We start from the raw sequence: 14,654 nt of genomic DNA on the forward strand, positions 1-14,654 counted from the left end.
AGTGTGTTACCTATAATCAAATCAGGTTTGAAATAGCCACCCCTCGCCTTTAAAGAGTTTCCTTCATGTGAAAATCTCCTTTATTGCATGTCTGTGTAATTGACTGAAACGGTGTGCCAATGTTGAATGATAGTTGCTACTTCTCTGACCCATATCAAAGCCAAATCAGTTGAGGCACAGCTTGTGTCATGGTCTCATATTCACTCTGTGGAAACCTCAACTCCTGGACTGCAGAATTAACTCCATTTCCACTCCCCAAATTATTTCACGACTTGAGGCATGACATTCTCTCAAAGAACCCAAACAAGAGTTTCAGTAAAGCCAATCAATCACCTGCTGATGACAAATAATATGTCTGTATGCAAACTGATGGGCGTCTTCTCTGTTTTTTTTTTTTGAGTTTACCAAGGAATTGTCTGATTTAAAAATGTCTTATTTCTCTCTTTCTCTCTCTCTCTTTGAGGTAAAGGTGGTGGTTGTGGGTTGGGCTTGGTGGTGAATGCTAAGGGCTTGTCGTAGCATCTTTAAGTTTCTTATTCTCGGGTGGGAAGGGGTGATGTGTGGGTTCACGTTCAGTGTGTTATTTACAAAAGTGATTGTACTGTTTTGTATTGTTGTGTAGGAAAAGTGTTATGTATGCATATTTTCAATAAAACATTCAGGGTTTTGAAAACAAAAAACAAAAAACAAAAGAACACAGTCCATGGAAATTTGATGGGGCAAGACATGATGAAAGTGACCCATCAGAAAACATCTCTCCCACCCCACACAACTATGGGTGGACAGATCCAGATTGTTCTAATGAAGAGTCCTGTTTTTAACGGAAAGTATGTGTTGAGGTGGAAAACACTGTGCTGAATCTGTGTCAAACCTCTGCTTTGTTTTCAGTCATCATTTCTCTGTCAGAGCAGCTGGTTTAGGGGTGAAATCCAATGCCAGAATTTGGAATGAGAACAACAATTGTTAATAAACTAACGTTATTTTATGTAAGCCTTGTTGTTGGCTACAAGTGTTTATTGACACTAGATACTGGTGTAAGCTTGAAGACCTATGGAATAAATCACATGCATTGATGCAGACATGTATTTGAAATAAAATCATGAATCTGAAAAACAAACAAAAATCAGGAGATTTAACTTGTTTTTCCAGATAGTGAATGTGACTATTTTTAATGTCCTGGTTACATACTGTATTATTGCTGATGTTGTCATGTGATTCTTTCTGAATATAAAGCAGATTATGTGCGCCACCTGGTGGTATATTTCCAAATCTAGTCATATTCTAATAGTATCTTATTTAAGGCATCCGTTTGGGTAATATCACATATTGAAATCTGTAACTGAAGCACATAACCAGTCTTTCAGGTCTGAAGCTACAGCAGTTTTCCATTGTCTCAAGAGAATTCTGAAAGCTGTGACCAAACCTTAATAACAGAAAATGTCCCGTTTGTACAGGCCTGCATTTTCTTTTTTCTTTTTTTCTTTTTTTTTTAATCTCCACAAAGCAAGTTGTGTTTGTTTGTGAGGAGCATTAATCGACTTTTCTGGGGAAATCGGTTATTTTTATTCACAAGAAAATTGGATTTTATGAATATATGATATGATTATTAGAGACGTAATATTATATGAATTATATTTTTTACTGCAGAAGCCCGTCAGACATGATGGTTTTGTTTTGTTTTGCTCCATCTGGAAGGGGAGGGGCGTCCACACTGACGTCACAGCTACCCCTCAACTCTCTCTCTATCTCTCGTAGTTCGTGACTTCCAGTGTCGGAGCGCCGTCGTGGAGAGTATCAGGCTGTTTACCCAGCTCCCGCTTTAGTTATGGCGGCGCCGCTAGCCCACTTCGATGAGGACTGGCAGGACTTTAACGAATTCAAGCCGTCCTCGGAGTCGGCCGAGCAGCTGGACCAGCTCAACTCTAACGTGGGCGACCCGTCGTCGGGCCTAGACGACTTCACGGACCTGGACAACAGTTTCTCGGGGGAGATCTGCAGCTTCAAGTCGATGGAGGATCTCGTCCACGACTTCGACGAGAAGCTGACAGTTTGTTTCCGAAATTACAACACAACGACGGAAAACATCGCCCCCATTAAACCTATCACGGAGGACAACTTCTTGAAAGACGACGAGTGAGTGTGAATTTTTTCTGTGGGATTTTATTGACGATAACTTTTAATCTCTTAGCGAGCTAGCCGCTGTAGCTTCGCCGGGCTAACCTGCTTGTGATGTTAGCAGGTGAGGGTCAGGAAACCGCAGCTTATCTGTAAATCAGGGTCAAGTGAAAGTTTAGCTCTTGTGTTTTTGCTAAACGAGAGAACACAGAATACAAGACCGCATATTTCACCTTTTTTTTTTATTTATTCTCTTAACTTTAGCTTGAATTTAGAACCGTGAAGTAGTGTCAGGCTGTGAATGTCAAATACACAGTTTAATGCACTTGTGCACATGTTTTATTCAACTATTTGTTTTTAATTGTGTATCTGTTTACTTTCTGTCTTTGTCTTTCTGTGTTTGTGTGTCTGTATTTTGATTCCATGCCACATTGACTGCTGTTTAATCACTTTCATTAGTTGTTTTTTAATTCATTAAATTATTTATGAATGTGCACTTCTGGTCAGATGAAGAGCTACATATGTCATCTCGGACACCCGTTTAGTAAGTGTAAAATCATCATTGTTCAGCTAAAGCTTATTTCGGTTCTTTTTGATGGCTTTTAAACTGCTCAAAACATCTGGGGAAAAAACATCAAGTCAACAGCGAAGTGTCCCCAGTGCGAATCTTAAATTAGAGCATGCTCATTATAGGTCTACCTATTGACTGTATAATGATGTAATGTTAGGTTATCACCACAAACCAAATATAATACATTGCAACATGCAATACCTACAACACAGAAATAAGCAGATTATTTAGACATGAGTGGTGCATACTGGGCATGAAGTAGCCTTAATTGATTGGACATCAACTTCTTGGACATGCTTTGCTGTAACTAGAGCAACAAATAAATGTTCATACTGAGGAGAGCTTCTTGAAACAGCACTGCACTGTTAATGGTGTTCTTTTTGTCAGATGGAGGGGGAAAAAGCCCTGTGTGCTTGTTACAGTTAAAGAAAGAGTGGAAGGACAGGGTGAAATAATTGGACAGAAGCCTGGTGAAGCTCAGAGAGCAGTGCCAGGCTCAGTTAGGGTCTTTTCTGGATGGCTGTGCCTTTGCACGACGTGCCCAGTTGCTTAAGTTCTCTAGTCAGAACAACAGAGGTTGATGATGATGGATTATGAAGTGCCTTTTGGTTAGTGTGTGTGCAGACAGAGCAGAGTGTTTATGCAATAAAGTAAAGTTGTGCACGTTAATGACATGTTCACTTGGATGAGATGAAATGTCCGCAGCATAAATGATTTCAAGTGTGTAATTCAGGCAAATTGGGACAGGGTTGAAATGGAAACAAAGAAATTGGTGCCATGAAAACTTGACTCCGCTTTAAAAAAATGCTCTCAGTGAAACTAAAGCTAGTGGGTTTTGTTTTTGGCATACACTCACGTGTCTAAGACAGAGTCGTGGCCTGTGGCACAATAGTTTCTGCCAGCATTTGCCCTATTTAGAAGAACCCAACTGGCCCTCACCCGCCAAGCTGTGCATGAGCACTTCAGGGAGAAACCTGCAAGTTACGTAAACATTTGTGTGTGCGTGTTTGAGCGAATGACGATGTAGAGCCACTCTGACACATGGGTTCACAGCATCCATCCTCCCTCTGCTCTCAGCAGTTGGGGCCAGAAAGAAAGGAAACACACAGGGATTTACATGTGTAAATGAATTTCATTTCCTGCACCTACTCACTTTTGTTTGTTGTTTAATTTGTTAGGGAAAAATGTAAACTACCTACAGTTTAGTTTTTTTCTAGTACCTGGAAGAATCATAAACTGTCTCCAGTTACTCTTGTAACATGCATCCACTTGGTGTTAAGTTTAACAGGCACTACATGATTTTGATATTTTACTATTTATTTATTTTTGACCAATTCATGTCACAACTTTAAAATATCTACTATGCTTCGACAAAGAAGCCTATCATCTCATTTAGACAGAATGTACGGCGAATTATCCCGTAAGGTCAATCGACTTAAAAGAAAGTTTGAAAAAATTATTGCGAATGTTAAAAAAGACTTCAGCTTCAAGGTTGAAGTACCAGATATGAGTTAAAATTTCTCTCCAGGGAAGCGTGTGATTAGAGAGTTGTTACATTCGTCAGTGGGTTGAGGCGACAGCTGTGAGATGCTGCAGCAGGAACTCGGTGAAATGGTGAGGGGGTGTTCAGATAAGATGATACTTCCAACTATTGCTGTGTCACCACAAAAAGAGAAGAAACCGGGTTTGTCGTATACACTGTGTGCTTAAGATGAACATTTAAAACTGTATTTTGTTTATTGTTGTCCAGTCCTGATTAAATCACACATCATCACTTTTTTTCCCTTAGAGTGTGGAACACTCTGACAGATAACTATGGCAACGTGATGCCTGTGAACTGGAAGACATCGCACACTCGCTCCTTACACCTGCCTGTCCTCAACCTAACGGAACAAGAGGTACAATACACACAGACATACACTGTAGCCTGTTCTAGTGCAGTTTTCCAAGCACACAGACTGATTTCCATATCTGCACATTATTAGAAATGCTTACCTCTTGAGGAAGAGCCAATACACAAAATATAAGCAGGTTGCTCCTCTCATTTCTACCTGTTTCATTACTCATCTGTTGTCTCACTCAAAGTTGTCTCTCCCTCTGCCTCTTCTCCATTCTTGCTGGGCAAAAGTTGGATAACCAGTCTCTGGATTTGTCGGATGACGAGGAGCTGAGGGAGCAGATGGATATGCACTCAATAATCGTGTCCTGCATCAACGACGAGCCGCTCTTCACAGCTGAACAGGTGACACATTCACACACACGTGTCACGTTTATGTTCGCACATAGTCCTTATGTTGTATCTGGGTTAGTTTAATGTCGTCTGCGTCTGAGCTGAGGGACAGGTGCACAGAGAGGGGAAGGTGTCATGGCTGTGTCTGCTGCACGTACAGCCAAAGCAAAAACCACCACCGTTGGAAAGAAGTCTTCCTGCTAAAGACAGTTGAGAGAAGCAGCGCGATGTCCCCTCGTGCTGACGTGCAGGTGGACTCAGACTGGTCAGCGTGTTTGTGAGAAAGACAGAAACAACTGCGCAAAGAGAGAGAGCCACATGCAGTGACAGGTGCATCTGAGACAATGGTACAAAATAATTATGTTGCCTCTTTTATGTGATCAAGTGTTATATTTTTAGTTCAAAGAAACTGTCAGGAGAAAGTGGACTATAGGTTCTAGATAGTTCATGGGAAATTCATGATTAGAATCTGGTGATAACAGGTTTGTAAGGTGTGGCCTCACAAAATCTTCAGATTGAAAGAATCATCAAACAAAAACAATTATTATGACAAAATACACTCAAAACCTTTTAACAGATCCCTCACCACAAGACTTAACATGAAACCCTGGTAAAGGAACCAGTAGATGAATGTGTACTTTGTGTGTCTGTGTGTATTTTTGTGTGGCGTGGTCCAGGTGATAGAGGAGATTGAAGAGATGATGCAGGAGTCTCCAGACCCAGAGGATGATGAGAGTCCCACCCAGTCCGACTTGTCCATGCTCTCCCAGGACCTCCACGCCCTGAAGCGCTCCGCCTCCAACACCAGCTGCGCCGACCGTGAGTATCACTTAAAGTTGCGATGATGGCTTTTGAGAGAGCGACACAGTGGCGAGAAGGAAACATCGTAAATCTCATTGAGTTCTATTTCTCGGCTGCTTGAGAGACTTGTGTGTGTTTGACAGTTTTCTAATTGACTTAATGAAGTGTGATAGGTCAGACAGTCTCGTACACGGGGAAACAACTACGCACATGTGATACCAGTGTTATGTAATGTGTGACAAATACAAACAGACAGCCGTGTTGTCACTGTGTGTTTATGTAATCGACATCATTTACAGTATTTGGCTTGAATACTAATTCTAATTATAGAGTGATGTAGACAGAGCAGTTGCTCCCAGTTTACCTTATGGATATAGATTTTTATCCCACATAATTTCTGTGTATTTACTACAGTATGTTGTGTATTGCACAAGTACAAAAACCCATTTACCTTAATATGTACACACTTGAATCTAGTTTTTGTCACAAAAAGATCAGAACAAGAACATTAATTATAGACTTTTTTCAGACTTTGCTCACTGATAATTGTGTTGAAAGACTTACTATTAATTAAATCATTAACAGTTCAAAAATACAAGCTTGAACCAAGTAATGTGTCTGTACACCAATCCTCAGGGCTGCGTCAGCTGTCTGTGTCTGAATTGACCGAGACTCTGGAGGAGGTGGAAACAACCATTCGCCGCTTCAGTGAAGAGCTGATCCAGGCTCTGGCCCTGCGGGATGAACTGGACTATGAAAAGGAGGTATTTTAATCTGCCTCACTGAGTTGCCTCAGTGCCACTACAGCAAAACGAGAAATATTAACTGGAACCATGTCTTTTGAGTTTTTGAAAAGCTGAGAATCAGAATAAAAATGACTCCATTAACAGCATTTAGCTGACTTTAAAATCACACATCTTCAGTGATGATTCATTTTTTATCAAAAATAAAAAATAAACACTTGAAAGCTGAGCCAAATTAGACATCTGTTGTACATTGCGAACAGACGGCAGCGCTCGAGGCTAATGAGAGAGAGAGGACGTTTTTGAGTATAGTTTTGCCTCGGTGTCTGCCATGGTGTCATTTTTAACAGCAGATGTTATTTTTATGGTGTTCTCTTTAAAACAAACACGATTAAACCTGAATTCCACCTTAAAACAGGTGAAGAACAGCTTCATCTCGCTGATCATCGACGTGCAGAACAGACAGAAGGAGCACCGCGAGCTGCTGCGCAAGAGGAAGAAAATCAGGAGTATGACGACGACCATGACCAACGGCCAGAGGACAACCAGCACACACATACCAGGCACTGTGAGTCAAAGTGTGGGAGGCATGAACTGAGATGAGCACATAACACTGAATGCATGCTGACGTTAATGACAAGTGAAAAAGACACGTGTACACGCAGCCACACACTTGTAGATAAGCGTGATGTGTTTGCAGTTTTGCATGAAAGCTGCTTTTATTCTAGCACTCTAAGCTTTGTGCCAAGAGTTTTTTTTCCCTTCTGTCTCTTAATTTACTCTCTAGAAACTTCCTTATCTCTCTGTACTCTTCTTTTCCCTCCTCCTTCTCACTTCTTTCAGCTCCTCACTTTGGAGGGACTGTCCAATGTCATTCAAAATGGCCTCCGTCAAACTTTTGGCAACACAGGAGGGGACAAACAGGTGCCCCTGCTCTTTCTCTCCACAGCAGTAAACAAAATGATGAACATTTGACTTTTCTTTCTCTTTTTTCCACTGTGGCGTATTTGTTTTCTACAGCTCGTGCCACCAACAGAGTTTTGTGCCATTTCTTATAGCCGTTTCTTTCATTTGTTCACTTTTTTCTCCAGTTGCTTTTGAAAACATATTTCTTTCTTTCAACAAAGCATGACGCAATCACTCACCCTTTTCATGTTTGCAGCTTTCACTCACTTATCAATATACTGTTGCATAATCACTGCTTTATTTATCATCGTTATCATTATTTTTGTTGCTGGACTTTTGCTCTAATAGACTTCTGAAACCAACTTACAGTTAAATATAAGTTTGCTGTCTCTTATCACAGAAAAAAAGCTCATTTCAGATCACAGTTTGGGATATTTTTGTGCCAAAAATAAAGTAAAAGACTAGAACCAAAGTGATTAATGACAATAATTGTATATTCTTGTTTATGATCTTTTCCCCTTAGTACCTGACCACAGTAATCCCTTATGAGAAGAAAGCAGGCTCGCCATCAGTAGAAGATCTTCAGATTCTCACAAAGAGTAAGTGTATAGAAACTCACACATAATCATAATAATCACTTTGGGTTTTTTTTTAATGTAAATTAATGTACTGCTCTCTTGATAGTCCTCCATGCCATGAGGGACGACAGTGAGAAGGTACCTGCCCTGCTCACAGACTACATTCTCAAAGGTAAATATGAATTTATTTATGCTTTGACCACAGAAAGTAAACAGCTGGCTGGACGACAGCTGTCATGTCCAGTCACATTTGTTTTGAGAAACAGTGAGCCTTTATTTCTAAAACTACATCCATATACTGCTGTGTTTTCATTTAAAAACAGCTTTTTCCCCTTAAAAACAATCTGCGCCCAGAATATTAATACATCTAGAAGTGTACAGTATGGGACCATTCAGGTACACTGGGCATGTGCAAGCTGGTGTAAACAGGAAGTTGATTCCTTCCTCTGCAGTTGTTTGCTTAGCTTCAGTGGGTATTACTGACAAGATACTGACAACAAAAGTGGAACAACTGACACTGAAATCAAGTTTTGAGGAAACTTGTTCACAGCCGAGAGTCGAGTCATGGCCGATGTGAACGATGGTAACTGCGTCATTGTTTCCACCGTCTGTCCAACTAAACTAAAACACAGCCCCAGTGACTTCTGATTCTGTCACTTCCACCTGACATTCAGACACTCTTCCCTCCTCTGCTTGGAGGTGGAAGTACATGTTCAACATTAACTGGTAGAAAAGGACTATCACAAAACCGTTCATTTAAAGGAAAAGAAAAAGCCATGCTTGTCGTGCCACCCTTCACTGTTGACCATGTGCCTTCCTTGTCTCTTGTCTGTGCTGCATTGTCCTTTGGGTAGCTCTGGTATGAGAGCGGTGGAAACTGAGGTTTGTGAGGCACTCACACATGAACAGACTTTTCACCTTCAGTCTTCACCCATGAGCCTTTCTCTTTCTCTCATTCTCTCTCTCTCTCTCTCTGTGTAGTAGCACCTTCTCCCTCACTCGCTCTTCGCCGTAGCGCCTGTCGTGCCGTGCAGCTCGGTGCTTGTGGCTGCAGCTCACCTTCCCCCGAAAACACCCAAACACACTTGCACTCACTCTGTTTTCCTTTTGCCACAGTCTTGGCAGCAGCTAGTCGCGCTTCACTTTTTTGCTTCTTATCCGTAGCTAGATTCCTCACCACACCCCTCGCTTCTCCATGTGGTAGTTGCTCTTCCACCCTTGAAGATCTCACTGCTCCTGTAGAACAACACAGTTGACATAAATTATGCTTTTTTTTTGTTGTCTCCACAGTTCTGTGTCCCACGTAAATCCAACGGTGTCGCCTCGCGATTCCTGGACCTTCCACTGGACCATCAGAGGAAGGTTCTGGTAACCTGGAAGAATTCAGATCATGGATCTAAATCCAACCCTTTCTCCAAACTTTTTCACAACATATACTTTCTTTTCACTTCTTCAACTGTTGTTCCGAAGATTTTTAACTCTTAGATACAGCTCCTTGGTCTGTATAGTCATTTTTAATTTGTAATATTTAAACTTTTTATTGCCTGATGATTTTCCACCCTTTGCATGATGACTTATCTACAGATGCCAGTAATCAGTATTAATCTCAACACCTCACTTCCTGATATCCTAGTGGCTTGTGAACAGGTCAAGGAAGTATATCAGTTTGTTTTTTTTGTTTTTTTTAATTATCTGGTATCAACTGTCGTTGTGTGTTTTTTCTTCCTCTTCAGTTTAAGAACAAACCCTTTCATTTAAAAACTATCTTAAATTGTAGCTCCACCCGTCGTCTCTGCATGTTAGTTTTAACTTTACGCTCTATATTAGCAGTTTGTGGAATGTTAGAATGAAAAAATATTTTGGATATGATTAAGTGATTTTGCACAGTTTTTGGGAATGTCTTGGAAAAAGGGGAATTGACTTAAGTAAATAGCTAGATGAACAAACATGTAAAGCATATTTTTGGATAAGGACTCTTTTTTGAATGAGATTAGGGACTTGCCAGTTTCCACTTGTAGTAAGTGCTGTCCATTGACCTCTGAGCCCTCAGGTAGTGACCCCAGCCCCAACAACTGTATCACTTCCCTCATAATCGCTGCAGATTCCTCACAATTATGTCGTTGCATTAGTATTGTAGTTATGTCAGATTAGAAAATGGTGTTGTTTTAAACTTTGTGAGTTGTGGGTGTCATTTTTCTGCAGTAGGACTTTCGTCTGTCAGTGATCTGGTCACGTCGTAACTTAAGTGTAGTTCTACCTGCATTACATTATTGTTAGATGAAGCGTAGAAACTTAGGATGCAGAAAACGTGTCCCGCGTGACATTGTTGCTGTCGTGCGTATCCTGCGCCTTCTCTTCACCCCGATTGTGAACCTTTTTAAACCGCTTTAAACCAGATCCAGAAACCACACTCATCAGCAACTCACATGGAGATCACCAGCTACTACAGATGAATCACATTAGTCTCTAGTTCAGCTCTCAGGTACAATCATTTTGTGTTTGAGGTTTAACATCTTGTTTTGAAAAGGTACTGACACGCAATGAGCTTCCTGTGTTTCTGACAACAGCTAGACTTCAAGTTACTGCATTTTTTTTTTTTAATATCTTTGTCACACTCTGAATACCTGGGCGAGGTGATTGTGGTAGCCTCCTGACTAAATCAGGGTAGCATTACAGATGTTGATCATACATTATTTTGCAGGAGGTTGTAAAATCCCTCGACGTTTGGCGTGGGTGTAGCAGTAGAGTGGCGATGACTTGAACGCAGGTATAAGAGGAAGTAAAAGGGGGTGTGATTGAGATGAGGGATGTTGGGCGAGGATTGCACAAAGGGTTGCTTAAATGTGAGGGCTCCATTTATGGTTTCATAAACGCTGAGAGAATCTCACTTTTTAATTATTTATATGTACTGTTATGCCAGCTTTTGAAAACATTGACATTCACAGCCTAGCATGCGCTGCATTCACTTTACCACTGCAGACACCATTTTATTGTTTTGTACGTTTGTTTGGTTGTTTACAGATATCGTCATGTCACACTGAAATCTCAATTAGGTGTGGCAATGAAATATCAAAAAACCTTCAAACTCGTTAAATATGAACAGAATTAAAGAGAACAAACACAGAAGCTCAGGCCTTTTTAAGAAAACGACCCTGAGCTCATCTTAATCTGTAAATCAAACGCTTCAGTTCAAATCATTTTTGACACAGACTGTGTGAATTGTTTTATAATGACGTGGCAGTCGGCATGGAGGTCAGTGAAGGATCTCGTCCCAGACCGGAACCCCTCATCTGGTCTCTTAGACATATCAGTGTAACTACAGCTTAGAGATTTATATTTATATATAAGTACAACAGAGCAAGCAATAGATAAGGAGGCTGCCTTTGTAAATGCCTGAAAACCTTTTGTTTTTGTACTTAAAACTAGTTACTTTTTGTGTTTAATGCAGTATAATTCCCCAGGATGGGGTTTTATGTTTACTGTCACACGTGGTACTGCAGTTCATTAATTTATTATGTAACGTTCATTCATTTTATTTTTTTTTAACCATGTTAATGACTGTAATGGTACAAGTGTTTGTGCCCACATTGCATTTGTGATTCATTTCAAATAAATTAATATGTGAAGATTTTAATGTGGTCTCCGTAACGTGTGTGTATGTCTTTGTGAGGACCAAGCAACTTATAAACCATAGGAAGCGAGGACACTTTGGGACATTGTGGACATTTTAGCTGGTCCTCACTTAGTTTATGGGATATGACATGGTTGTAGTGTTAGGTTAAGGTTAAGCAAAGCGGTAATGCATTAAGTCTTTTGGGGACCCTCACTAATCAGTTATATTTCAGTTATTGTCCTTATGGTTAAGCACTTTTTCAAGCCTGTCAGGGGTTTTGGGGTAAGAGCAGGGGTGTCAAACGTACGGCCTACGAGCCAGAACCGGCCCGCCAGAGGATCCAATCCGACCCACAGTATGAATTTCACATTATGCTCGGATCATATAATGGAAAATACAATATTTTTCGTGACTATATATTATATGCATTACATGCGCTTTTGTCAAGAAATTTCAGATTTTGTTCATAATAATACTTCATTAAATGTAAAACAAAGGGAAGCATTTGGAGTTATTATTTTAGTGGTACAATCCACTTGAGATCAAATGCATTATGTGGCCCCTGAACTATAATGAGTTTGACACCCCTGGGTTAGAGCGTTGAGTTAGGCTTTTATTTTTGATGGTAAAAAAAACATTAAGGCATCCATATAATATAGACTTAGAGTCTTCAGATGGACCAGTTCTGCTATTCCCAAAACAAAAAAAGCATAATATGCAAAAAAAAAAGATGTGTCTGCAAAATAATAATAATAAAAAAATGTTATAAAATGATCGACTCCCAAGAGGGGGGAAAAACTCAATTACGCTGGATCACCACACAATATTTTTATATCACAGTTTTTCATGAAAAAGTTTTCCCAGATGCTTCTTTCATCCACTCTGTAGAAAAGTCTCTTAATATTCAAATGTCAGACTGGTAACATTTTACGATCACCACAGTTACTCCCACATGAATAATGGCTCCTCCTCCTCCGTGGAACTTGTCCTCAGCTCAGCTGTGGTTGACCTTCATGACTCTGGACCAGCTACAATGACACACTTTCATCTGGTGAGCATTTTGGCCGCAATCCCAACAAGTTCACAGACCGTCCCGAGGTCACAGGTTGGTGTCGGTGAACATGGTGTGCTCCTTCCTCACGGTGCTGAATCCCTTAATGGTGTCCACAAACTCTTCATCCTCCATGAACTACAAAGGAGAAGAACAGAGTCAGCGCAGGATACAGGATTAGTGCTCATAGTTTTTCCACCTGGATGTTGTGCTGATGTGAGATTTGAATACTAGGCTTCTCTCACCATCCCACTGTCATGACCTGAAATGTTGGGGTCCCACGCTTCGTCGTCTCCCGTGAGGGACTTGCCGTCCATCACCTGGCTCACGCTGCGCCTCAGAGAGTTCACACTGAGGACACCCAGCTCACCCTGCGGAGGTAGAGCCTCATCAGAGGGCTCACATTTAGCCTCCAGCACTTCCTGTAAAGACGGAAAAACCCAACCGTGTTATACACAAGCACACCTTATCACAGTTATTTCTGTGCTTTAACTCTTAGTTAGAGCTGTACCTCAATCTTCATGGTGAAGCCCTTGAGTGTTACGCTGGTGGAGAAGCCTGTTGTGTCAGGGACAGTGTCAAACTGAGAAAGAGAGGGTGAAATGTAATATACTGCTTATAGTGTTTGTCAGTTATTGGAGGTTATGTTTTTGGTTGTGTTTGTCAGGGAGCAGCTTAACTTGAAAGGTAAAGAATGGATTTGAACTGTAGGTTGTGGCCCAAGGAAGAAGAAGAAGAAGTGATTGGATTTTGTGCTTGCTTTCTCTAGTAATATGAGGAGGAGGAGGAGGAAGTGGGGGTGGCAATGGTGAGCCGGCCGAGGGAGGTCAGGGAGTGCAGCCAGTTACTCAGGAGCTGTGGTTCATCATTATCTGGTTTATTTTCTTTTTATAAATGCATAAATAATAGTGTCTTGAAGATGTTTTGTATACTTTAAATGATAATAAGCTGTCATTTGTGCTGTTTTGTCTGTGCACAATGCCCCAGAAATCAGCCACTAATATAACATTATGCAAACAGAGGAAAGGAATTGGGCTTGTAACTGGGAAGTCACCAGTTCAAATCCCAGCACCCAATCTCTCATTGCTCCCCAGACACAGATAAATAGTTCCCACTGATCCTGCGCCTGGTTTGTATGTGTTTACTACTGGTGCGTAATAAGGATGGGCTAAATGCAGAGGTCAAATCCACTGCCACTAATTGGTGTGTGTGCACAAACACTTCAATTATCCATGTAGGAAGCTTATGTACCGTATTAAATTGCAAAAAAGTTTTAACCAAATAAACCAAGTAAATATTCACTCACCAAAACAGAGTTGCTGTGTGGGTAGACAGCCATGGGGCTCCTCTTCTGCATGGGCATGGCCACCAGTGGGGGTCTCTCCCGGGTGAATGGGGGTTTGTTCAAGGCCTAGTGCAGGATGACAGAGAATTTCACTGAGATGTGATTTAAGGACGTGAGTCACTTTTGCAGATTTATCTCCAAAATGTGTTGCCAGCATTTAGAGACACTGACCCATCACGGATGGCTCTCACCTTGTGAAGCACGACGCCCAACACGACGGCCAGCAGCAGCAGGGCGATGGCCGCCATCAGAACGATGAACCACAGCTCCTGAATGACCGGCCGCTCTCCCTGACCTCCCTCGGCCCGCTCACCACTGCCACCCCCACTTCCTCCTCCTCCTCCTCCTCCAGGAGGAGTGGGGCTCTGTGAATCTTGAGTGTATACAGCACATACACGACTTGTAAGTTTATCCATTTTCCTTTCTTAATATGTTGTTTGCATCCAAAATGTTTGAATGATTCCAGTATTTGACTTTGCACACAGAAATTAAATTATTCCACAAAAAAAACAAAAACTACCACTGTCAAAATTATGACCCCGACTTAAGAACGGACCTTTTTATTGGGCAATGTTGTGCTGAACTTTGTAATGCTCCACATTTCTTAAAATCAAGTCAAAACTGAGGGTTTTAATGCATTGGTTGTCTGAAGTTACCTCATTTGCAAAAGTAGAAGATGATTTTATACGATGGCCTTGTTG

At 41.1% G+C, this 14,654-nt stretch overlaps 2 protein-coding genes across 4 annotated transcripts; one reads left to right on the plus strand and one right to left on the minus strand.

Moving 5' to 3' along the window:
- The first annotated feature begins 1,740 nt into the window (after window positions 1–1,740).
- fez2b (fasciculation and elongation protein zeta 2b) lies at window positions 1,741–11,578 on the plus strand. Of its 3 annotated transcripts, XM_044016581.1 has the most exons (11): window positions 1,741–2,133; window positions 4,476–4,584; window positions 4,815–4,928; window positions 5,594–5,735; window positions 6,354–6,481; window positions 6,879–7,028; window positions 7,304–7,384; window positions 7,890–7,965; window positions 8,051–8,116; window positions 8,799–8,826; window positions 9,235–11,578. In XM_044016581.1, exons 1-10 carry the CDS (start codon window positions 1,826–1,828, stop codon window positions 8,807–8,809), a joined length of 1,185 nt encoding a protein of 394 aa, XP_043872516.1. In that variant the 5' UTR covers window positions 1,741–1,825; the 3' UTR covers window positions 8,810–8,826; window positions 9,235–11,578. The 3 variants fall into 3 exon arrangements, with proteins under 3 accessions (XP_043872516.1, XP_043872515.1, XP_043872517.1); XM_044016580.1 differs by lacking the exon at window positions 8,799–8,826 and having other exon boundaries at window positions 1,742–2,133; XM_044016582.1 differs by lacking the exons at window positions 7,304–7,384; window positions 8,799–8,826 and having other exon boundaries at window positions 1,743–2,133.
- A 777-nt stretch (window positions 11,579–12,355) lies between these two features.
- On the minus strand, window positions 12,356–14,201 carry si:ch211-57i17.5 (usherin). The gene is made up of 5 exons (XM_044016583.1): window positions 14,145–14,201; window positions 13,915–14,019; window positions 13,120–13,191; window positions 12,854–13,030; window positions 12,356–12,746 (listed from the first exon to the last, which is right to left on the minus strand). The coding sequence occupies exons 1-5, from the start codon at window positions 14,199–14,201 to the stop codon at window positions 12,657–12,659; spliced, it is 501 nt and encodes a 166-aa protein (XP_043872518.1). The 3' UTR covers window positions 12,356–12,656.
- Window positions 14,202–14,654: the final 453 nt, after the last annotated feature.

The sequence above is a fragment of the Solea senegalensis genome, unplaced genomic scaffold (assembly GCF_019176455.1).
Source record: "Solea senegalensis isolate Sse05_10M unplaced genomic scaffold, IFAPA_SoseM_1 scf7180000014675, whole genome shotgun sequence".
Lineage (NCBI taxonomy): Eukaryota > Metazoa > Chordata > Actinopteri > Pleuronectiformes > Soleidae > Solea > Solea senegalensis.

Excerpts from the sequence above, each read along its gene's own strand:
- fez2b (XM_044016580.1), top strand. The coding sequence starts at position 1,826 with ATGGCGGCGCCGCTAGCCCACTTCGATGAGGACTGGCAGGACTTTAAC. Across the intron at positions 7,029-7,303 it reads GCACACACATACCAGGCACT|CTCCTCACTTTGGAGGGACT; the intron begins GTGAGTCAAAGT and ends CACTTCTTTCAG. Across the intron at positions 7,385-7,889 it reads ACACAGGAGGGGACAAACAG|TACCTGACCACAGTAATCCC; the intron begins GTGCCCCTGCTC and ends TTTTCCCCTTAG.
- si:ch211-57i17.5 (XM_044016583.1), bottom strand. The coding sequence starts at position 14,201 with ATGGCGGCCATCGCCCTGCTGCTGCTGGCCGTCGTGTTGGGCGTCGTG. Across the intron at positions 13,031-13,119 it reads GCTTCACCATGAAGATTGAG|GAAGTGCTGGAGGCTAAATG; the intron begins GTACAGCTCTAA and ends CCGTCTTTACAG. Across the intron at positions 12,747-12,853 it reads CAGGTCATGACAGTGGGATG|TTCATGGAGGATGAAGAGTT; the intron begins GTGAGAGAAGCC and ends TCTCCTTTGTAG.